This window comes from Sturnira hondurensis, unplaced genomic scaffold (genome assembly GCF_014824575.4).
Source record: "Sturnira hondurensis isolate 20B ecotype Veracruz unplaced genomic scaffold, ASM1482457v3 Scaffold0010428, whole genome shotgun sequence".
NCBI classification, from domain to species: domain Eukaryota; kingdom Metazoa; phylum Chordata; class Mammalia; order Chiroptera; family Phyllostomidae; genus Sturnira; species Sturnira hondurensis.
The window spans coordinates 3,635,315-3,659,131 of NW_028083059.1; the positions used below are offsets into that span (position 1 = coordinate 3,635,315).

The 23,817-nt window shown below is 41.4% G+C and overlaps 1 protein-coding gene across 1 annotated transcript in view; it reads left to right on the forward strand.

Moving 5' to 3' along the window:
• The window catches only part of MTUS2 (microtubule associated scaffold protein 2), a 642,868-nt gene that overhangs the window by 455,434 nt on the left and 163,617 nt on the right, over positions 1-23,817 (forward strand). The window contains exon 6 of the mRNA XM_037058899.1: positions 14,150-14,311. Coding sequence (XP_036914794.1) covers positions 14,150-14,311 — 162 coding nt within the window. The remainder of the gene's footprint in view (positions 1-14,149; positions 14,312-23,817) is intronic.

A 23,817-nucleotide genomic window follows, 5' to 3' on the forward strand; every position in this document is an offset into this window, starting at 1 on the left:
CACCTAAAGTTTCTTATTGCTCGATTATTAGGTGATAAGTAAGCCCTTGGTCACTTCCCTTACTTCCTATACCATATTAATAACTCCAGCAGAATTTAAATCGAGTTCAGATCAGGTGTTCTTACCCTTCAACTCCCCTGTTAAGCATGCTCTGGCTTAAATATTCCCCCCAGGGTAGCAACCGCTGAAAGATTCACGCATTGGTGAACCAGAGTTTTCTGGGTAGCTAGAAGGGAATTATTATAGCTGGTCTCATTGATAAACAAGAGGAATGGTAAAAAGTTGCTTCAATTACTCACACTTCTCTTGTTATATCATATTGCCCTTGGTCTTTTAAGTAACTAACCTCCATCAGTATTTGATTATGTTCTCTCCTTTGGAAGTGTGACTTGGTACATGTCAAAGAAAATTTCTCAAGTCAAAAGGAAGCTTTGAGTTACTTATGTGGTGAGGGTTCAGAAATCTGGGGCTGGGTGAACTGGCTTTCATGTCTGGTGGTTACTTCTGTGACTTTGAGATGGTATTATTGCCCCTGACCTTCACTTTCCTTGTTAACCAATGGTCTTTCTTTAGGTAACTCTGTTACCTAGAGGGGAATTGAGAGAAAGCATTGTACAGAAGATGGCTTTTGATCAGACTATGAGGGACTGGGAGAGTTGTCACAGAATGTCATACTCTCTCAGATAAGCGAGGGCACCATTCACATGGGCTTAATTTCCCATTCACATTTGTGTTTCTGGACTATGACTCTCATGTTGTCAATTCACCTGCACCCTTGTTTCCTGAGCATAAATAAGAATGAGGACCCTCTTTTTACTATATTAGATTGGACTCCAAGAAGAGAGTACCTGGTGTGGGGGGCAGAACAGAAAGTGGGGGACAAGATTTCCTTCTCTTCTGTGATAATTTAGCAATCATTGTCCAAAGAGGGACATGAGTGTTGTGGAGTGTTGACCACCCTTGGGGTGCTGGGAAGGCTACCACTGAGGTAGTAGGATTTTGGAAAGGCAGACCATCTGCCTCCCATCACTGACCTGGTGGCCTTGGGGTTATCTTGAGGGTGTTTCTATGGAAGAGGATCTCAAAGTGTTGTGCCATTGGGCTTGTGTGGGACAGAACAGGAGATTGCAGAGGATACAGCTGCTCCTGCTCATGCCAGCACCCATACTGGTGATGACTGCTAATTTTTATTGAGCATTGGGCCTTTGCAAAGTGCTTTATGTGCATTTCTTATTTAATCATCAGATTAACCTAATGACAGAGGGTAAATACGTAAATAAGAAGGCACTTCACTGGAGGCTTAATTAACTCTTTAAAGAAAATAGTGCTAATAGCTTTCAAATCTAGTGTTAAATTTGGGCAGGACCTGTGATATCCATAACTCCCCTGTATGCACTTGTATTATTACTGTTAAGATCTTGCTGTCTTGCCCAGCTGGAAGAGCTCAGGGGCTGAGGCCTCACAGCAGGAATCCAGTAAGTTCCTGTGGACCTAGAGGAACCATATTCTACCTGTAGAAGTGTGTCCTGTCACCTGATAAGGGCACTGAATACAGAGGACATGTCTCCTTGTCTAGGACTGGAGTCATTTACTGAACCCCTTTAGTCCTGTATTCAGAAGTATTTGTAGGTCACCCTAACTTTGTGAGAAGTTAGCATTTGCTCTAGATGAAGTGGGAGTAGTGAAACTCATGCCACATGTTTCTCCTTCATTAATACCCAGGTTACCCCGGGGAAAATAGATAAAGACCCACAGTTTTCTCCAGTGGCCTCTTTTGAAGTCTGTTAGGAAAATGGAGACTGACTTGCATTGAGTGATACAAGGGAAGGAGAGATGCAGGGATGATTCTGACACTTCAATTTTCTAGAACAACACTGCCAATGGTAATAAAGGATAAAGGAGGTTGAGGGCCAAGGTACAGCTGAGAAAATGTTTACTTCAATGTCCCCTCCTCTAAGAGGTCTTCCTAGCTGCTCCACCTAATGTATGTTTTCCCTCCTTCACCCTTGAGTATTTCCTTTAGCTGTGCCCCTTGTGTTTCTTTCTTAACTAATCACAGTTTGTGATGATTGTTTAAAACGCTGTGGTCTGTGTGTAGTCTGTGTGTCACTCCCATTGGAATGTAAGCCATGTGACCACAGGCCATATCTGTCCTGGGCCCCTGCCTAGTGTAGGCACTGGCTTACAGAAATCTTAGTCTCTTTCACTGTGACAAAGAAAGAGCTTTGCTGAAATGTAAGATAGCATTGCTGTTTACTTCAGCTTTTTAATGTAAGAAATAAAACATACACCTGAGTCAAAATATGCAGAAGGTGGGAAATAAAACATTCCCTATACATTAATAATTAAACTAAATTTTTCCACCAAGTAATAAATGCTGCCGAATTCATGAAATATGCATCAATTAGGCAATCATGTAGCCAGAACATTATACAACTTGATTGCCTGGAATTGTTTTTAAAAAAATCAGTAGAGCAGTAATCATTGTAACATGGATACATACCAAAAATCAATGACACACAATTTTTAAAAGTTGGCTGTAATGCCTCATATTAATAATAATTGCTTTGCTTCTCCAGCCATCCCCTTCAAAACTTTACTGTGGCCTGGTTAGTATTTGTCCTCATTGCCATTCTTTCTACTTTTTAAAATCCAGGATCAGCGATTGGCATTCTCAATAAGTGAAGTCATGGAAAGAGCATTGGAGTTTGGATCAGAAAGCCTAACTTTTCATCCTGACTTCAGTTATAGTTACAATTATCCTATTGAGAAGGTTGAATAGGCACCACTCACAACTTTGTACAGGGGGATTGGATGTAAACTTCCTCTGCCTGGTGCCTAACTTTAGTGCAGCCTTTTCTGGGCTGAACTTACATGTGTCTTTCTCTCTCTGTAGAGTGCAAGCAGAACAGCTCAGATTCACACTTAATTTGGTGGGAGTAGATGAGAAGGGTGAAGGAGTCTGGGGATGAATTGACTGTCATTCTGCTCACATAGGAGCTTGGTCATTCTGCTGTAATGAATGGGATGCAATAGTGGGTTTGAGGATTATTTCTTCTTGTATTATACAAGAGTATGCCATTAGGAGACAGAACAACCCTGAGACATACTGGTTGGGACAGGCTGGCTGGGGTCAAATGTAGCTCCAATGCAGGGATGTGGGACAGAAAACAGGATCAATAACCACTTGAGAAAAGAATATCAGGAATCCCTCAAGGGAGAGGAGAGAGCTGAATCATAGTTCAAGGAACTTGTTCTGGCCAGGGGATCTAGGAAAGAAAATTTATAGAGGGGATTTTATTGTACTGAGATATAATTCAAATACCATAAAGTTCACCCTTTTAAAGTGCAAACTCCCGTAGTTTTGTACATTCATCAGGTCATGCAACATCAGTTGTACTGAGTTCCAGAACGTTTTTATGACCCCAGAAAGAAACCCTTGCCCATAAGCAGTCACTCCCCATTCCTCTTCCCCCAGCCCCTGACAGCCACTAATCTACTTCCTGTCTCAATGGATTTATCTATTTTGGGTATTTCATAATTGAATCATATAAGATGTGCCCTTTTGTACCTGTCTTTTTTTGTTCAGCAAAAATGTTTTCAAGGTTTGTCCATATTGCAGCCTGCAGATCCCATTTGGTTGTCCATTCATCAGCTGGTTGACATTTGGGTTGTTCCTACCTTTTGACAGTTACAAATGATGCTGTTATGAACATTCATGTATAAGTTTCCATGTGGACATACGTATTTAGTTCTCTTGGGCACATACCTAAGAGTGGAACTACTGGGTCCTGTGATAACTGTGTTTAACATTTGAGGAACTTCCAAACTATTTTCAAAGCAGCTGAACCATATTACAATCCTACCAATTTTTCCACATCCTTGCCAATATTATAACCACCCTAGTGGGTTTACAGTTTTCTATGATCACTTTTAATTGGGTTATTTGTCTTTTTACTATTGAGTTATAAAAGCTCTTTATATATTCTGGAGATTAGACTCTTTTTTAAAGATTTTATTTATTTATTTATTTTTAGAGAGAAAGAGAAACATCAATGTGAGAGAAAAACATCAATCACTTGCCTCCCTTACTTGCCCTGACTGGGGACCAGGTCCACAACCTAGGTGTATGCCCTGATCAGGAATCAAACAAGTGATCTTTTGCTCTGTGGAATGATGTCCAGCTAACTGAGCCACACCAGTCAGGGTCAAACCTCTATATATTTTTAATATATTTTATTGATTATGCTATTACAGGTGTCCCACGTTTTCTCCCCTTTATCCCCCTCACCCTGCACCTCCCTCCCACCAGCATTCCCCATCCCCTTACTTCATGTCTATGAGTCATACATATAAGTCCTTTGGCTTCTCCATTTCCTATACTCTTCTTAACATCCCCCTGTCTATTTTGTACCAACCACTTATGCTTCTTATTCCCTGTACCTTTTCCCCCATTCACTGCCCCTCCCCACTGGTAACCCTCCATGTGATCTCCATTTCTGTGATTCTGTTCCTGTTCTGGTTGTTTGCTTAGTTTGTTTTTGTTTTTGTTTTTCTTAGGTTCAGTTGTTGATAGTTGTGAGTTTGTCATCATTTTACTATTCATAGTATTGATCATCATTTTCTTAGATAAGTCCCTTTAGCATTTCATAAAATAAGGGCTTGGTGATGATGAACTCCTTTAACTTGACCTTATCTGGGAAGGGCTTTATCTGCCTTTGCATTCTAAATGATATTTTTGCTGGATAGAGTACTTGGATATAGGTCCTTGACTTTCATGACTTTGAATACTTCTTTCTAGCCCCTCCTTGCCTGTGAGGTTACTTTGAGAAATCAGCTGATAGTATTATAGGCAATCCTTTGTAGGTAACTGTTTCCTTTTCTCTCGCTGCTTTTGAGATTCTTTCCTTATGTTTAATCTTGGGTAATGTAATTCTGATGTGCTTTGGTGTGTGCTTTCTCAGGTCCAACTTGTTTGGGACTCTCTGAGCTTCCTGGACTTCCTGGAAGTCTATTTCCTTTGTCAGATTGGGGGAGTTCTCCATCATTATTTTTTCAAATAAGTTTTCAATTTCTTGCTCTTCCTCTTCTCCTTTTGGCACCCCTACGATTTGGGTGTTGGAACGTTTAAAATTGTCCTGGAGGTTCCTAAACCTCTCCTCATTTTTTAAAACTCTTCTTTCTTCATTCTGTTCTGGTTGTATGTTTATTTCTTCCTTCTGTTCCAAATCTTTGATTTGAGTCCCAGTTTCCTTCCCTTCATGGTTGATTCCCTGTATATATATTTTTTTACTTCACTTTTAATAGCTTTCACATCTTCCTCTATTTTGCGACCATACTCAACCATTTCTGTGAGCATCCTGATTACCAGTGTTTTGAACTCCGCACCTAATAGGTTAGCTATCTCTTCATTGCTTAGTTCTATTTTTTTATAGATTTGATCTGTTCTTTCATTTGGGCCACATTTCTTTGTTTTGATGCATCTATTATGTTGTAAGGGGCAGAGCCTTAGGTATTTGCCAGGGCAGGGCAACCCATGTCACTGAGCTGTGATGCTGTATGTGGGAGAGGGGTTTGAGAGGGAATAATGCCACTTGCTTGGCTCTCAGCTGGCTTTCTGTCACTTCTCTCACTTCCCACAAACAAATTTGGCTCTTCTGTTCCTGATTCCCAGGTAGGTGGGTTTGTGTATGTTCTAGGATACTCTGGGTCTCTCCAACTAAATCTCCTGTGATGCTGGGGGTTTCTTCTGCCACTACAACCCCCACTGGTTCTAATAGCCAGAGGTTTTGAGGCCTTATTTCCCCATTCTGGAACCCTGGGTTGCTCTTTCTGGGTTGTTTGGACACAAATGGGGGACTGCTGGTCTGCCAGCTGCTGCCTTGCTGTGCATCTTCTCTGCTCCAGCTGCCTGTCTCTATCCCTCCTAACAGTCTGAATGAATGTTTCTTCTTTAACTCCTTGGTGGTCTGACTTCCATACAGTTTGATTTTCTGGAAGTTCTGGTTATTTTTTTGTTTTTAAATTTGTTGTTGTCCTTATTTTGGTTGTGTGAGGAGGCAAAGTGTATCTACTTCATCCTCCATCTTGGCCAGAAGTCCCTAGGATCTTATCAGATAGGTGATTTACGGCCATTTTCTGCAGTTCTCTGGATTGTCATTTTACTTTATTAATAGTACCATCCGAAGCACAAACATTTCTATTTTGATGAAGTTTAACTTACATATTTTTTTCTTCAGTAACTTATGTTCTAGGTGTCACATATAAGAAGCCATTTCCTGGGTCCCCACATTCCTGCAGTAGAGCTCCCCAGAATAGCAGACCATCGAGAACACCTGGTTTAGATGATTTGTAGTGAACAAATAAACTCTTGCTATAAGTTGCTGAAATCTGGGGGCAGTTAGTTTACCTTAATAATCATACCTGTATGTGAACCTGACATACAACAGCTGACAGTGCAGATGTGGCAGAGAAAATGGACTATCCAGTATACAGGACTGGTGCAATTGGCTATCTGTGTTGAAAACAGCAATAATAAATTTGATCCCTCCCCCAGGGCCCCATTCCAGGTGAACTAGTGATCTAAATGTGAAAAATAAACTTTAAAACTTTTAGAAGAATACATAGGGGAACATGTTTATAATATCAGATAAGGAATGAAAGGCTAAGACACACAAAGTACAAATCAAGTGAGAAAAAGACTGAGAAAACCAACTGCATTAAAATGGAAGACTTACAAATAAAAGCACCATAGGTGTCAAAACAAGCCAAAGGCCAGGAGAACATCTGAAATATATGCCAGTAAAGCATCACTATGCAGAATATTCAAAGAGCTCCTTATATATCATTTTAAAAGGCAAAACACTTCATTGGAAAAATGGGCAAAAGTTATGAAGGGGCATCTCATGGAAGGAAAACTTGAATGGTCCATGTGAAAAAAATGCTTAACCTCACTGCCTATTAGAAACTTCTAAGTTAAAACCAATTTAATTACTACTTAAGTAAAGTCTGACAGTCACTACCTGTGTGGTTGGTATGAAATGCAACTAGCAATTTGGAAAACAACTGTGAATCTGCAGGGAAGTTGACCCACTTGGCCCTCTGTCCTGGAGAGGGCCAGTTTCCCTGGTCATGGTGCTGGCTATATGTTGTACTTCTGAAGCTTGGTGTTCCATTCTGTTGCCATTTGCACCTTGACCTTTGTCTGAAAGAGTTCATCATTTCTTCAAAAGACAGTCATAGCATTCTTCTCTATAGTCTTTCATACTGTAGTTATCATCAGGTCTACTTCAGCCTTCTTCTCACTGAGAGCAACTCTTCTGATATTAATCCCCGAACTCTTTCCAAGTTCCTATGAAAACTGATTTGCTGTGGTGATGAGCCACTGAATTTAAAAAGAACCAACAACTTAATAACTAACACTTCTGAGTGCTCTCTGCACCAAACACTACTCTAAGCATTTTCTCATACTAACTCCTACATCAGCTTTTTGAAAATTCACTTGCATTGGCTCTTGTAATTCTCACAATGGCTCTGTGAGCTTGATTGCCATTATTCCCATGTACAAAGGAAGGAACAGATGAACAGAGAGGTGGGAGGCAGAGACTGTGGTTTCCACAGCCTGATTGGCCCTCTCTTGAGTCTACACCATTTACCACTCAGCTCCTGAAGCAGAGGTAGGTTCAGCTTGGCTGGGGATGAGATGACTGAGTTATATATATGAACCACTTCCACTGGCTGAATTCTCCAGAAAAAAAACATTTTCTTGGCTCACACAAGCACAGTTTTATTTCCAGTTCTTTTCTTCCTCTTATCAAACAATGATTTCCTATTGTCTGCATTGTTGAATATTTATAGAATTCAGTACCACTTCCAAATATAATTTCCTTTTTAAATTAAAAAAAAAGCTTCAATTACAGTTGACATTTTTAGGTGCTCCATTCTATTCTCTTTTTAAAATATATATATTCTGTTGATTATGCTATTACAGTTATCCCATTTTTCCCCTTTGCCCCCTTCTACTTTGTACCCCCATTGCCCCCAGCAATCCCCCACTTAGTTCATATCCCTGGTTCATGCATATAAGTTCTTTGGCTACTCCATTATCTCTACTGTTTTTATGACTCCTCTGTCTATTTTGTACTTACCAATTTGTGCTTCTTAATCCCTATAACTTTCCCCCCATTTTCACCCTTTCCCTCCCAACTGAAAACCCTCCAAATGATCTCCATATCTCTGATTCTGTCCTTGTTTTCCTTGTTTGCTTAGTTTGTTATTTACATTCAATTATTGATAGTTGTGAATTTATTGCCATTTTAATGTTCAGCATTTGACTTTCTTTTTTACATAATTCCCTTTAGCATTTCATATAATAATGGACTGATGATGATGACCTCCTTTAGTTTGACCTTGCCTAGTAAGCACTTTATCTGCTCATTCGTTCTAAATGATAGCTTTGCTGGATGGAGTAATCTAGGTTTTAGGTCCTTGCTTTCATCACTTGAAGTATTTCTTGCCAGTTCCTTCTAGCCTGCAAAGTTTCTTTTGAGAAATCAGCTGATGGTATTATAGGAGCTCCTTGGTAGGTAACTCTCTGCTTTTCTCTTGCTGCTTCTAAGCATCTTTATCTTTAACCTTTGGCATTTTAATTATGATGTGTCTTATTATGGTCTTCTCTGGGTCCATCTTGTTTGGCACTCTCTGTGCTTCCTGAACTTGCATGTTTATTTTTTCCACCAAATTAAAGAAGTTTTCTTTCAGTATTTTTTCAAATACGTTTTCTATGTCTTGCTCTTCCTCTTCTCCTTCTGGCACCCATATGAGTTGGGTATTGGTATGTTTAAAAATGCCCCAGAGGTTCCTAAGCCTTCCTCATTTTTTAAAATTATTTTTTCTTCCTGCTGTTCTGATTGTATGCTTTTTCCTTCTTTGTGTTCCAAATAATTAATTTGATTCTTAGGTTCATCCCTTTCACTGTTGGTTCCTTGTAGATTTTTCTTTATTTCACTTAATGCAAACCTTCATTTCTACCTGAGTCTTTTTATGCCATTGAAGTACTCAATGAGTTCCTGGAGCATCCTGATAACCAGTGTTTTGGACTGTGCATCTGATAGGTTGTTTATCTCTATTTCATTTAGTTCTTTTTCTGAAGTCTAGTTCTATTTTTTCATTTGGGCCATATTTCTTTGTCTCCTCATTTTGGCAGCCTCCCTGTGTTTGTTTCTGTGTATTGGGTAGAGCTGCTTTGACTCTGTATCTTAGCTCACCTGCTAAGTCATATGAGGCACAGCCCTAGGTAATCACCAGGGTAAGGCGACCTGTGTCACCATTCTGATGCTCTGTGTCGGGGAGGGCTGGAAGAAGAGACAATGCCACTGTCTGGCCTCTAGAGTTTTGCCTGGAAGAAAGCTGCCCCCCTACTTGCACTTCACTTCTCCCCGTATGCCACTAGTGCCCTTCCAGCTGTTGTGCTGATGCTGAATCCCAGAAGGGAAGTGGGTCTGTGTGAGTCCTAAGTCTGTTGCAGTCCCTTTAAGAGAGTGCAGTTTCTTCTGTTGCCCCAACCCCCACTGGTTTTTATAGCCAGAAATTATGGAGTATTATCTTCCTGGACCTGGGACCTTGGGCTGGGTGATTTTGACTGGGACTGGGATCTCTTGTTCCCAAGGTATCTCTCCCATTTTTATCCATCACATGTGGATGTGGGACCCCCTGTTCCTATCTCCACACTTCTTGGCACCTCTCTGCACCTCTCTGAGTCTCTGCCCCTCCTACCCATCTGGATGAATGTGGCTTCTTTAAATCTTTGGTTGTTGGACTACCCCACACCTTGATTTTCTGACAACCCTAGGTGAAGTTTGGTTTGTAGTCTAACTGTATTTTTTGCTGTAGTTGTGCATGGAAGCAAGGTGTGTTTACCTGTGCTTCCATCTTGACCAGAAGTCTCAATTTTTACAGTTCACATTTAATATTCAGTTTTAACGTGGCTTCTTTATTATATCCATATTTATAGTTCTATTCATCTCATCTTCAGGTAGTTCTCATGAGTGGTGGTTCTATAAACTAGTTGTAATTTTGATGTGGTCATGGGAGGAAGTGAGCACAGTATTCACCTACGCCATCATCTTGACTGAAAGTCTGTAGAGTACTTTTCATTTGCTCAGTGATCTTGTTTTCACTACTGGGCTTCTTCAGCTGATTTTCAAAGAATGGTATTGTTTATCACCATCTGTATCTGACAATGAATATGAATAGAGTTTTATTTTATGATGTTGTTTTATTTTACTTTTGGTAATTCAAAACCTCTCTCAGAAGGAAGTACATAGCTTGCTTGACACTTCATACTTCAAACAGACAGGTTACTTCCCAGCCTGATAGCCAAGTCTCTAAATTGGCATGTTCATTGAATGAATAATAAATTTTGTGTAAGAGAATGATGCAGGATTCAAGAGCATTTGACAAAAGGGCATTTGAACTCTTTAGATAATATACAATATCTTCCTTCTTAAGAAATTTTTAAATATATTTTATTGATTATACCATTACAGTTGTTCTATTCCCCCCTTCATTCCCCTCCGCCCTGCACACCCCTCCCCCACCCCCACCCCTTTAGTTTATGACCACGTGTCTCAAGTTCTTTATGAGACTGACGCGCTACCTACTGCGCTAATGAGGCACCTTCAAGTTCTTTAGATTTTATATTTCCCCTACTATTCTTGCCCTCCCCCTATCTGTTTTTTACCTACCGTCTATGCTACTTATTTTCTGTATCTTCTCCCCCCTCTCCTCCCCTGTTGCTAACCCTCCATGTGTACTTCATTTTTATGGTTCTGCTTCTGATCTAGCTGTCCTCTTGGTTTGCTTTTGCTTTAGGTATGGTTGTTAATAACTGTGAGTTTGCTCTCCTTTCACTGTTCATATTCTTATCTTCTTTTTCTTAGGTAAGTCCCTTTAGCATTTCATATAATAAGGGCTTGGTGATGATGAACTCCTTGAATTTGACCTTATCTGAGAAGCACTTTATCTGTCCTTCCATTCTAAATGAAAGCTTTGCTGGATAGAACAGTCTTGGCTGTAGGTCTTTGGATTTCATGACTTGGAATACTTCTTTCTAGCCCCTTCTTGCCTGTAAGGTCTCATGAGAAATCCACTGACAGTCTGATGGGAACTCCTTTATAGGTGACTGTCCCCTTTTCTCTTGCTACTCCTAGGATTCTCTCCTTCATTTTAATCTTGGCTAATGTAATTATGATGTGCCTTGGTGTTCCTTCTTGGGTCCAGCTTCTTTGGGACTCTCTGAGCTTCCTGAATTTCCTGGAAATCTATTTCCTTTGCCAGATTGGGGAAGTCCTCCTTTATTATTTGTTCAAATAAGTTTTCCACTCATGGCTGTTTCTTTTCCCCTTCTGGTACCCCTATAATGTGGATGTTGGAACATTTAAAGATGTCCTGGAGGTTCCTAAGCCTCTCCTCATTTTTTTGAATTCTTGTAACTTTACTTTTTTCTGTTTGGTCATTTCTTCCTTCCTTCTGGTCCACTTGATTGATTTGAGTCCCAGTTTCCTTTCCATCACTATTGGTTTCCTCTGCATTTTCCTTCATTTCACTTAGTTTAGCCTTCATTTGTTCCTCTAATTTGTGACTAAAATCAACCAGTTCTGTGAGCATCCTGATCACCAGTGTTTTCAACTGTATATCTGAGAGGTTCGCTATTTCTTGGTCACAGAGTTATCAGCTCTGGGGCTCTGAGTTCTTCTTGCACCATATTTTGGTCTGTTCATGCCTGTTACATATGAGGAGCAGAGCCCTAGGTGTTCACCAGGGCCGGGCCACTCATTCACTGGGTTGTGATGCTGTATGTGGGGGCGGGGTCAAAGAAAAGCAATGGATGCTCCCTCTGCTGCCTGCTGCTCCCACTGCCACCACCACCACTGGGGCCTATGCGGTTCGTCTCACTGCTTACTCCTCTGCTGGTTTATCTGTGTGCCAATGTGTGACCGCAGCCAGCCTGCTGCCCTACGCCCTCACTAGGTCCACTGAACATGGGGCTGCCTGGGTGCCTGGGGTCGGAGGATCTTTCTTGCCCATCCCTGCTCTGCTGCTGGCTCTGCCTATCTTACTGGTCTGGTTGAATGGTTGGTTGTTTGATGGACCTCTGTATAATTCAATTTTCTGTTCTTTGGCTGCGTCTTTGTTCACCCAACCTTTGTTGTATTCAAACTTGGTTGTGGGAGAAGGTACAGTGTTTTCACCTACGCCTGCATCTTGGTGGAAGTCCTCCTTCTTAAGAGATTTTAATGAATTAATAGATAAAAGACTGTGTGAATGCTTTTGTGCTCAATTCAGCTTCTACTACACATTTTGGTGAATAGATTATTTTGGCAGTATTATCTGCAGTAGGCTAAACATGAGATAATTCCATGTGAAGTATTTCAAGTGGCTGAGTTCCCCAGCCCTGTCTGAAATATTCCACAAACCTCCAGAGATTCTGAGTTCTGGATTGGACTGGTGAGTGTGCTCTGTGAGTCGAAAGCTAAGATTCATTGTTGTTCAGATGTGTGGTGACCCCTTTCCTGATGAGGCTTGGCTCAAACATGCATGCTTTTATATATGACATCTAGCACAGAATGTGAATCCTTTAGGTGGAGTTTCAGTGCATTTGTTCTGTTTGCATAGATCAAATGCACTCTCCTAGCACTCTTCAGAGCCATTTAAATTGTGCTCAATGCCTTAAAAGAGTTATAGGGCATAGATTTTGTGTTAAGAAATGATACCTTATTATTTTTCCTCTCCAAAGACACTTTTCTTTGGAATAAAATCAAATTTTACACATTTTAAACAGACTTTCAGGTCTTCAGAAGGAGGAAAGTGGTTGAAACTCTTACTCTAAGTGTTTGAATAAAACCCCTGGGTGGTTTGAATACTAAAGCCATTTTAATAATGTTATCATTTTCATGCAGTCTCTAAAAAGAAAGTTATGACTATCCTTTTCGAATGATGAAGACAAAAATATTTGATCTCTCACTAAAATTCTGTATACTTCTTCCAGCTGCTGTTGCTCATGTTCCACAGTAGGTGGTCCCATTCCTATGACTAGGTGGTTTTGTCCCAAACAAGTAGCAGTCTTACTACTTTAAGGCTCTCTATTTAATGTAGTAGATTGGGCCTTGCAGCTGTACTCAAAGGAGATTAGAAGATTTATCCTTTAACAGGAAATAGATGATGGTGTCACTGCCTGTAGGTTTGGAAAGATCTAGAAGAAAAGTTTGGGCCACATTGTGTATTTAAACCTGACACATGTCTCAATTTGCCATACTGTCAGAGCATCAGAGCAGTTGATTATAAAAACACTGTTTTCTAAACAAAGAGTCAGTTTCTGTGTTAAATAGTAAACTAAAATTATCCATAAATGTCTTCTGCCTTTGAAATAAATAAGGCTCTAATTTAGAATCCTCTAAATTTGGTGAGGCCTCAACTTTTTGAACAAAAGCTTCATGAGTTTCAAAGGGATTCTCCGTGTTCCTGTTTCCTATCATCTCCCTTCTACCCAGGCTTCTTATTCTGAAGGTAGGATCGGCTGGGTCCCAGGGAGCTTGGAATAAATTGCCTGGATTGGTGGTGTGTCAGCTCCTATTCTCGCCCCTCCCGTGTCACTCACACTGGTTTTTAAAAGAGGGTTGCTTATCCTCTGTGAGTTATCAAGTAAATGTGGGCAGGGGGGAGTGGCATGGCTAGTGTATGCACATGTTACATAAGAAAATTGGGTATCTGGATGATGGAGTGGCTTATGTATTCATGGGTGTAAAATCTTTTATAAGAAAATTAGGTGTGTGGGGATGGGGTGCATGTGTGTGCTTGTGTGTGTGTGTGTGTGTGTGTGTGTATGAAGCATGTATACAAAATCTCTGGACTGAGGTTACTCTTGACTTTTGTGCGGCCTCCTGCACAGGAGAGTTTAATGACAATGACTTTTATGGGGTATCTGAAGAGAGCTGTTTTCCACTTCTGGTCCCAGAGGAAATGCTTTTCAAGGCTACTCACTGAGAGTCAGGGTGAGTTCTAAGGCAGGATTGATTGGCAACTGCAAATGGCAAGGGCATCCATTCATTTTTCATGAAGTTATAATTAACCTACTGTCTGCCTCCCACAGGTTCAACCTTTGGGAATGAAGACCAGCCGCCCCTGAAGGCAACTCTGCCTTCCAAAGATGCACCCAAGGGAGCTGGCCGGGTGGCCCCACCAGTGTCCTCCAGTGTAACAACACCCCGCAGGAGTTTGCTCCCGCCACCAAAATCTGTGTCTACACCCGCTGGTAAGACTTTTGCCTTGGAGTGCTCTTCCTGCATTAAAATGTTTTTTGAAAGTCCCTGTGTATATTATTTATTTAGATGGGATCATAGATGAGTTTCAAATGGCAAAGTTAATAATAATAATAGCATTGTTTTTAAGGCACATTCATTTTTCATATGTTTAAATTATCCCAACTGCCTCTCACTCTTCACCTGAATGGTAGGTAACCTGTTGAATCACATAGTTTTGAGTGGAAAGAAACAGGAATCAAGCTGTTTTTGACCAGGCTGGCATTAGTCTAGGGGAAGGAGGTGCTGATGAAATCACTGGAAGAACTGTAGGAACAAGCTCTAAGGTGAGCTTCCGGGAGAGAGACTTGGAACCCTAAGTGGACCTGCTGCCTCTCCAGGGGCCTGGGGACACTTCCCACTGCTGGCTCTAGGGGGCCACCAAAGCTGGGATCTTGGGATCAATGGCTACTGCAGAAGGGCTGGCCCAGAGCTATGCTTTGCTGGCTGGATCCAGACCAGCAAAACAGATGACCCTGTCATAGACATCCACAAAGCTGGTGACTTGACACAGGAAACAGCTGATGCAGGCATGGGACAGTAAGGGTGCTTCTCAGCGGAAACCACTGAAGCAACCCAAGTGTGGACCTGCCCCATTGGCTCCTCCTGATCTGATCTCACACACAGAGTCTGCAGAGGTGTCCAAGCACATAGTTTTTAGCTTCCATCCTCCTCACTGTGTGGAGGCACACTAATAGGAAGGGAGACCAGATGTTGAGCCCTAATCCAATGCAGAACAAGATCAGTGAGAGCAGGCAATCATTTATTCAGTTCCCTGCCTAGGATAAGGAGACCACACACACTGCATGAAAACCCAGGGAGTGTAGAATTCAGTTATCAGGTATGAACTGTGAGAACAAGCAGAAAGTTCATTTTAAAGATTTCAAAACTTTCTCTTTTATCTAACTCCAACACCCAAGGCTTCCTTGTATTTCAAATCTAGTGCCATTAAAAATAAATTCCATTGCTGAAAGTTAGCTTTTCATTTATTCCAGTGGCTTGAATTTCTAATTTAAATGAAATCTAATTTCTAAATTAAAGAGTCATTTTCCACATTGCCTCATTTGTTCATCATCAAGCTAATTAGAAAGTAGAAGGTAGGCATGCAGTATACAGGTAAATCTAAAGTAATTGGATTCTTTGGGGCTGTGAGGTGTTTGGGTTGTTTTAATTATGTAGGTCATGCCAACGTTGTTTTAACCCCAGTCACTGGAAACATTTCTGAACTATGATGCTTTGCTTTCTTCCCTTGGTGATTCCAGCCTAGTGGTGATGAACTCTTGCACCTCTGGGTCACCTGCTCAGTACTGTCATCCAGGATTGTAGGTGCCACATGCACCCACAAACACATACTGGGAGTTTTGGGGCTGCCTTCTTAAACTAGATTCCTGATGTGAGTTTTCTGTGAGTGACTTTTTTCTGGTCATTTATTCAGCAAACACCTCCATGCTCATTTTAAGCCACAAGTGACTTGGATTGAGGATAATTAGAACCAAACTTACCCCGGAGGGTCTCGCAATGAAGTGAACAAATTTGTAAATGAATAGTTAGAGCAAGAGCAAGAGCAAGATTATTTGTAATCTTAGCTGCTGGGTTCCAGTTCATTCTAGCAAACCAAGAATTCATAGTAAGATGGATTAAGAAACGAGTGACCTGAAAGGCTTAAGTTAAATGTAAATAGGTTTTTTTTATTATTTATTTAATCAATCCCTTTCTGGTTTGACTTTTTTTTAATATTTTATTTAATGACTTTCTAGTTTCAGGAAAAATCCGAGGTAGCATGCAGTAAAGGACCCAGAATAACACAGGTACAAGGATTCAAAATCCAAATAACACAAAAGAGGAAATCCTGACAGAACTGGGCTCTGGGCTTCCTGGCTACAAGGGCAAAGCAAGCAGCACAATCAGGGGGAGAAGAGCACGTCACTCCATCAGAAGAGAGAAGTTTATTTTCTAGCAGAAATATTTCAGATTGTAAATCTGTGACTGTAAAAACATTCTGTTGAACAGCATAATAGACAATAACATTAATTGTATGTTTTTAAAACATATTTTCTGATACTAAAATAATTAGAAATTAGTTTAAAATTTTGGAATATGAAAAGCCTTTCTCAACATAACATAAAACCTGGAAACGTTTTTTAAAATGATAGATTCAACTACACAAAAATTTAAAATCTTTGTGAAAGACATGAAAAGATAATAAAAGATATCATGGAAGTAACAAGGATGATAAACTGATAGAAAATGCTGCAACAAAGTATTAATATGCAAGCAATTGAAAGAATTCTTGAAGATCAATAAGGAAAAATACAACTTAATTTGAAAAATGAGTCAAAGATATGAATGGGTAATTCACACAGTAGAAGGAAAGTGGTCAGTGACCATAAACACCTGAGGATTCTCTGCACACCACTCAGTGTGCTTAGGGGTCTGTGTGCTCTGCCTCATTTAATGCTGGAGGAGACCAGGGTTTAGAGAAGCTCATTGAAGCCTGCCACCCAGGGTCATATAGGTTCTGTGTGGTGGAGCCGCCATCCCTCTAGGTCTGTCTGACTTGAAACCTGTGCACCGAACCTCTGCTAGCACTATGCTGCCTGAAAGTTTACTCAGATGGAGGCCAACTAATTACATTTTATTGAAATAACTACCATTGGAAATACTTCTTAGAGATGGAGTTCTTCTTTCTAGGACAATGCATATGATTTCCCAGGTCCCCTGCGATAATCCCACAGTCTCTCCATGTCCCTTCTTCCCTGGGTTTTCAGACACAGGTAGAGACCGTGTTGAAACATGTTTGGAGGAGGTGTAAAATATGACCCAGTCCTGTAATATCATCTTCCTGTAAGATTATTGCCTCACAAACACCAGTGTGCTGACAATGGAAAGTGCTGTGGGTTTAATGCTAATGGTAAAAATAAATATTAAACATCCTACTCATGACCGTGTAAAGGAAAGTGTCCTTTACATAGAATTTTACGAGAATTCTTTACAAGAATTTTAGGAACTTAGCCTTGGTTTCTCAATGGTTCTTTCTTTTTAAATTTTCAGGAAAAGCTCTTCTGCTGTTCACATGTCAAACACAAACTCTCGCCAGAGCATCGATCTATATACTTTTACATGAATAGTTAGGCTTTACCTCAAACTGGTTTGTAGTTGTTGTAGCGAATAGGAAAATATTTTCAGAAGAAAATATTGATCTGAAGATAGATTATTTCTTGGTCAATATGTCCTCTGGTTCTGTCATGTTTTCATGATGGATTATAGAAAGTAAAATTCCTTCATTCAGCCTAAGGCATAGAAGGATTTCCTGTGGTTATCCACAGGAAAATGAACAGCTGGTGTCTTATTGTTTGGGATCCTCTCTACTTAGGGAAAAAAATCCCTGGGAATAGTGAGGCTGTTACGCTACAAACTACTAAGCTCCACTGTATCATAAAAATTAATTTTACCATTTTTAAAGCACGTTTTTCTTTCTGTGTTAAATTCCATAAGTTTTGGTACTTGGGGGCATATCATAATTTAAAAATACAAGTAACTCATCCACGTCATTGACGTGCATTTACTGAGTGCTTCAATGTGCATGGGGCCCAGAAAGAGCTGCTCCCACAGTTGCCCTGCCCTCCCTCCAGTCTGGCCAGGCATCATCTCCCCTGTCTGGGCATATCTTACGTGAAGAAATTCAGCTAGAGCTTGCGGAGCTAAAATAGTCTGCTTTAGGAATAGACAAAACAGGTAAAAGGATCACTTTAACTGCCACTCGAATCTAGGGTCTAGATGAATCGAGGCAATTCTTACTGTAGCATGTGCTGTATGCACCTTGAATGTTAAGAGCTCTAAGAGCATGCTATTTTCCTCTTAATAAAAGAGTCATAGTGTGGAAGTCCGTGTTGATTCAGGAGTGTGTAGAAACCTCCCTGGAGTGGGACCTACAGGAGGTGAGTTCAAAGCAGTTGGGCTGCCCTGGGTTCTTGATGTTACTATGTGGTGTCGACTGTGTCCTCCCTGAGGCAGAGTCTCCATTGCATTCACAGCCATTGTGAAGCCAACAGAGGAAACAGGAATAGGCTGGGGTAAAGGAAGTTATAGGAGAGTAGATGTGTTAGAAAAAATCTGTGGGGGAGAAAAATTAAAGCAACTGATTTGAGACCCATTCCTTTGCATGAGGTCACAGAGACAGAAGGATATAGTGGGGTTGATGTATGGGATGTCTGGTGAGAGGAGGCTTGCATTTCACTATTCTGGAAGCCATTCCTGTTTGCTGTTCTATCTGGCCAGCAGTGGGTAGGGTCCTAGATCCTCGAAGCTGGCCAGGAAGCACTGTGAATCATAAGCTGTGACACCAAAGTCAGCTCTCAGTCATCCGAGAGAGTGAGGACCGATGAAATTTGGATGGACATCCACTCATTCAACAGATGCTTGCTGAGCACCTTCTTTAACTTGAGCTCTGTGCTGGACACCTGGGCAAATCATGATGAATGAAGCTGATGGTAAAAGAGAGAAACATGGAAGTCATATATTCAATGATTTGATTAGTTATGCTAAGAGCTGTGAAAGGGAAATGAGTGTACAATGGAGTGTAGACCCAACACAGTGTGCAGAAAACGCACAGGCAGAGACCTGCAAGGTCAGTAGAAGTTGCCAGACAGCAGTGGTGAGGACAGCGTTCCATGCGGGTGAGCAACAGGAATTCCCTCTTGGTAAACAGTACAGGTCCTGAGGCTCACTCCCCTTGCAGTCTTCGACTAGGCTGCTAACAATCAGATACCTTGTCAGTTTGAAAATATACCTCTCTCCTCCTTCTGACCCTTTTATGGATGAACTTGCAAGCTGTAAAGTGGTCAAGATGAACAACCAGAAAAAGATCACACAGAATCATAGCTTGTTGTCAGTCTCTAGTTTTACTGGTAAGTCCACTCGACTGGACCACACACATCTTACCCCTTAAGCAGTCCATTAAGACATTTTGATTTTATGTGGAGGGGTAGCACTTGAGTTTAAAACTAATCAGTTCTTGTTACCCGTCTTGTGACCTAGTGTGCTATTTAGCAGTTATAATTGAAATGCTGCAGAATGATCCTAATAAGGGGGAAGAAACATTATCTTTCTCTGCTCTGCCTTCCAAATTATTTCACTGAAACAACAGCAAGGATAATGATATTTCAGGTAATTTGGGAAGCAGTATAAGACACACATTGAATTCCTGAACTACTGTGACTCACCTTGCCGTTACGCCACCTGCAGGCCATGTGAAACCTTTCCTTTGGTGGGGGCTCCTAACTGTCCCCTAGGGGTGTGTACACAGAGTGTATTTGAAAGGTCACACCCCTGGTATTTTGCTCACTCAGCCTGTCAGCCTGGAAGAGCTGTGGGAACTAGTACAGAGGTAATAAATGCAATGGTCTCTGAGAGCTGTTTTCCATTGTAATCTCTGACATTTCAGTGTTTTTGAATTCTGACTACTGTACTAAATGTGTTGTTATGTAAATTTCTACCATAATGTGGCCCAATTTCTTATGATGAGTCTGGAACTTTTAATTGCATGTCACCATTCAAAGCTTTTCTTTCCAGACTGCTTATTTATTCTACTTGTTTATATTACCTTGATGAAATATCAATGTATTTCATCAGGTGAGAAGGGTGGGGTTGGGGAGGGCAGAAGAAGAGATTAATATCAGTCATCTATTTTCTAAGATAACAGGAAATGAAGGACACATTTCATGATCATTGCAAAGTCTTCATATCTTTCATCTTTAATCCATCCATCAGCATATTTGTATTGATAAGTACTTTGGGCCCCACACTTTACTATTCAATAATTACCCAACCAGCCTACCTGAGATGAGTCTGAACCCTTCCAGCCTCCCCTCCCCCAGGGCTGGCAGTGGCCTTTCTCCACTTTTGTGCATGCAAATTCAGTCCCATTCTACTCCTGCATAGGAACTTTCAGCAGGCTCCCCATTGCCTGTGGGCACAGATGCAGACTCCCTGCCTGCCCAAAGGCTCTGTCTGAGCTGTGCCTTTCTGCCATTTCAGGCTTTTCTGGCCCTGGCACCACCTGCACCTGCAGTTCTCTGAAAAAGCCACAGTTCTTTTTGTCCCTGCATCTTTCCTCACTCATCATTGCCCGTGTCACACCCTTTTCCCTGCCCTGATGCTTCCAACCACTTGCCAAACACCTGATTCTCATGCAGGAGCTCTGTTCACAGCTGTGAAGAGTCAGGCATTGATCGTAGTGAAGGTTGCCACCAGCACTGGGAGCATGGTCTCAACCACTCATCGACAGTGTTATGTGCCAGGCTCTGCCCTAAGTGCTTTAGACTCACCACATCCTTTCCTGCCCCAGAGCCCCTCTGCGGAGTGCCTTTTCTCCTGCTTTCAAACATGAGTTAACCATGACCATTCCAGCATCATAGTTACTATGCAGCCAATGCAGGACTTGGATTAAGGTCTGTCTTTCTCCAAAGCCTCTTCTTTTTCTGATATCCTGCATTCATTTATCAATTGGAAGATTGGCTGAATAAATATGAATTGATTATGACTTAAGAAAAAATGCTGAATGCAGTGTTCACTTAAGATTCCATAATATATCATATTATGAGAAAATCAAGCAGGATTCCTCTTATGAGAGAAGCAATGTGTATTTTGTGAATTGTATATGGTAGAAGATGAGACCCCAGGGTGGGGGGCATGAATGTGATTGGAATTCTTCTATGTCAGGTAAAGAAAAACAATTTGCTTGCAGCCACGTGTTGTCTTGTTTTCCTGTGACTCCATCATGGTCACCTGGACCACATACTGAATAATCAGAAGCCAGCATGGGACCCCAGAGACAGGACCCTGAAATACTGAGTTCTCTGGTCTACAAGTAGCTCTGATATTGAACAGTTTACAGGGCAGGGGAGAGATGGGGGTGGTGAATAATAGTAGAATGCTTAATTATTTAGTATGTGCAACTTAAAGTAATGTGACAACATCATGTTGTGTATCTGTGAGGGGACAATGGGATAAATATTAAACAGCCTAAACTGAGGGGCTGGCTCATTGATGAGCAACTATAATAATCATAGACAGCATTTATTGAATACTTACTATATGCTTAGCCTTACCCACCATCTCATTTCATCCTCACTTTTAAACCTGTGCTGTTCTTAACCCTATTTTATAAATTAGGAATCTATGGGTTAGAGAGATCAGATCATTTGCCCAAGGTAACAAAACCAGGAGCTTTAAGGGTTAGATGCTGAAGCCTAGGCAACTGCCTGCGGAGCTCATACTTGCACCCAGGGCCCTTCTTGTAGCCCTGGAAACAGGTGATTCTGACAGCAATGGCCCTCTTTACACAGCTGCTGTGACTGACATCCCCCCACAGAGGACTGGCCTGCTCCAGCTCCTAGTGCACAGTGCTTTTGTGCCCACCATGTGGCAGAAATAACAAGTTATAGGAGCCCCCTTTTTTTAATTGGCTATATCTTTTTAGGTCTAAAAAATGGTACCATGGATATATTTCTAAACACATGATGGTTTTTGTTCTACTGAGTAGAACAGCTGTATTAATAAGCCACAGGGAATTTTTGGTTTCTGTCACACAGAATTCATACGCCAGAGGAAATAGGAAAGAGCTTGGAAGTTAGACCTAGATTCCAGTTATTGTCACGTCACTAGTAGCTGTGTGACCTTGATTCAGTTACTTTACTCTTGACCCCAGATTCCTTATTGGAAAAAGAAAAATAACACCCACCTCATCCAGAAATGATTTAATACATTGGCACAGTGTTTATAATCCATAGGTTATAAATAAAGATGAATAATTGAGTTAATTTTGCTAATGAGGACATTTTTGCATGCTTAGGAAGTGTCTGCCTGACACAGACACTGGTGCCCGCAACATCATGGATGAGATAAGAGACAAATTCACACAGACTACCAAGTCCTGTGGAGGAAAAGGGACCACACAGCTACTCCCTCAAGGGAGGAGTGCCTCAGAGCGGTTTGGCCACCCTCTCAAGGGGAGAGCGCAATGACCCTTGCCTAGACAGGCTTTTATTGGGTTTAATTTGCACAGGAATACAGGTACAGCTCATTAGTCATTGTCAGTCAGTAAGGATCAAATAATAGATAGCATACAAAGAACTATTAGTGCTTCTTCGGTAGAGGAGGCAGATAGCCAAGGAACTTTCAGAGACTTCTCCAGGACTCAGGGGAGTCAGGTTTTGTCAAAGCCAAGGGGAGAGGGTCCATCATCCACTTTTCCATAGCCCCCCAAGTCTTTCCCTGGGGCCTCCATGTGATCATGCCTATCTTAGGTGGTTCTCTCCTTGGGGAATCTTACCCATCATTGGCTAACTGATCAAGCACTGGGGGCCAGTTATGGAAAAGGAACAGATGTGGTACTCCTGCCAGGGAGATAAGCTTTGTCTCCTTAGTGGCTTATGGTCCAAAGGGTGCTCACTCAGCCTTAGCCATGGGTGGGGCGGGGGGCATTGCAGCTTCTGAAACCAGGCAGGGCAGTTTCTAACATCTGGCATTACACTAAGCAATCTATTTCCTACATGACACCATTTTATCCTCACCACTGCCCCTGGGATAGCTACTGCTGTTACCACTCATTGCACATGGGTGGGAAACAAAGGCTCAGAGTTTAACCTCCCAGAGGTCACACAGCTAAGGACACAGTAGGGCTCAGTGTCTGACCCCTAACAGATATGCAGGTATAATCTAAACTACCTCCTGTTCTGTCTTTTACCTACTTCCATCTCCAACTCAAAAATCATTGATATTTATAACCACAGCTTTTATTTTATCACTGCTGCTGTCTCAACCATGAATTATCATTTGAACTACCAAGCAAGTAATTAGTTTATATTTGAAAAAATATTGTAAATGAATATCATCGTGAAAGATGATCATAACTTACTGACTTTTTTAAAAGGTTACAGAATTATAATATTTACAAGTCAGAGCAAAAAAAGAAGGCAAAGAAGGAACAAAAAGACTCGGCCTACACTCTACCAAAGGAAATCCAATTAAAGGCCCAGTGCACATTTGAGAGGTGTGCTAAGCTTCATCATCAGTATGCAGAAGAGTACAGTTCCGATCACAGTGAGGTGTGTGCCCATCGGAACAGTGACGCTTGAAACCTGACCTTCCTGAGTGGCGGCAAAGGTGTGGTGCAGGAGGTGCTCACTCGCTGTCCTGGCAGGGGACAGGGCAGTGGTGGGGCCACCTCAGCAGTGTGGCCTTTTTTTGTCAAGTACACCTGTGCTTTACCATAACAATTCTGCTTGTAGGTATGTGAGGAACACACACACACACGAGGAGATTTGTACAAGTATGTGCAAAGCAGCATTGCTTATAATGGCTAAGAACTGGAAGTGGAAGCAGTTCACGATTCCATGGCAGTAGAATGAATGGATACATGGTTATCGGTGCACAGGGTGGGGCCTATTTGGTAGTGAGA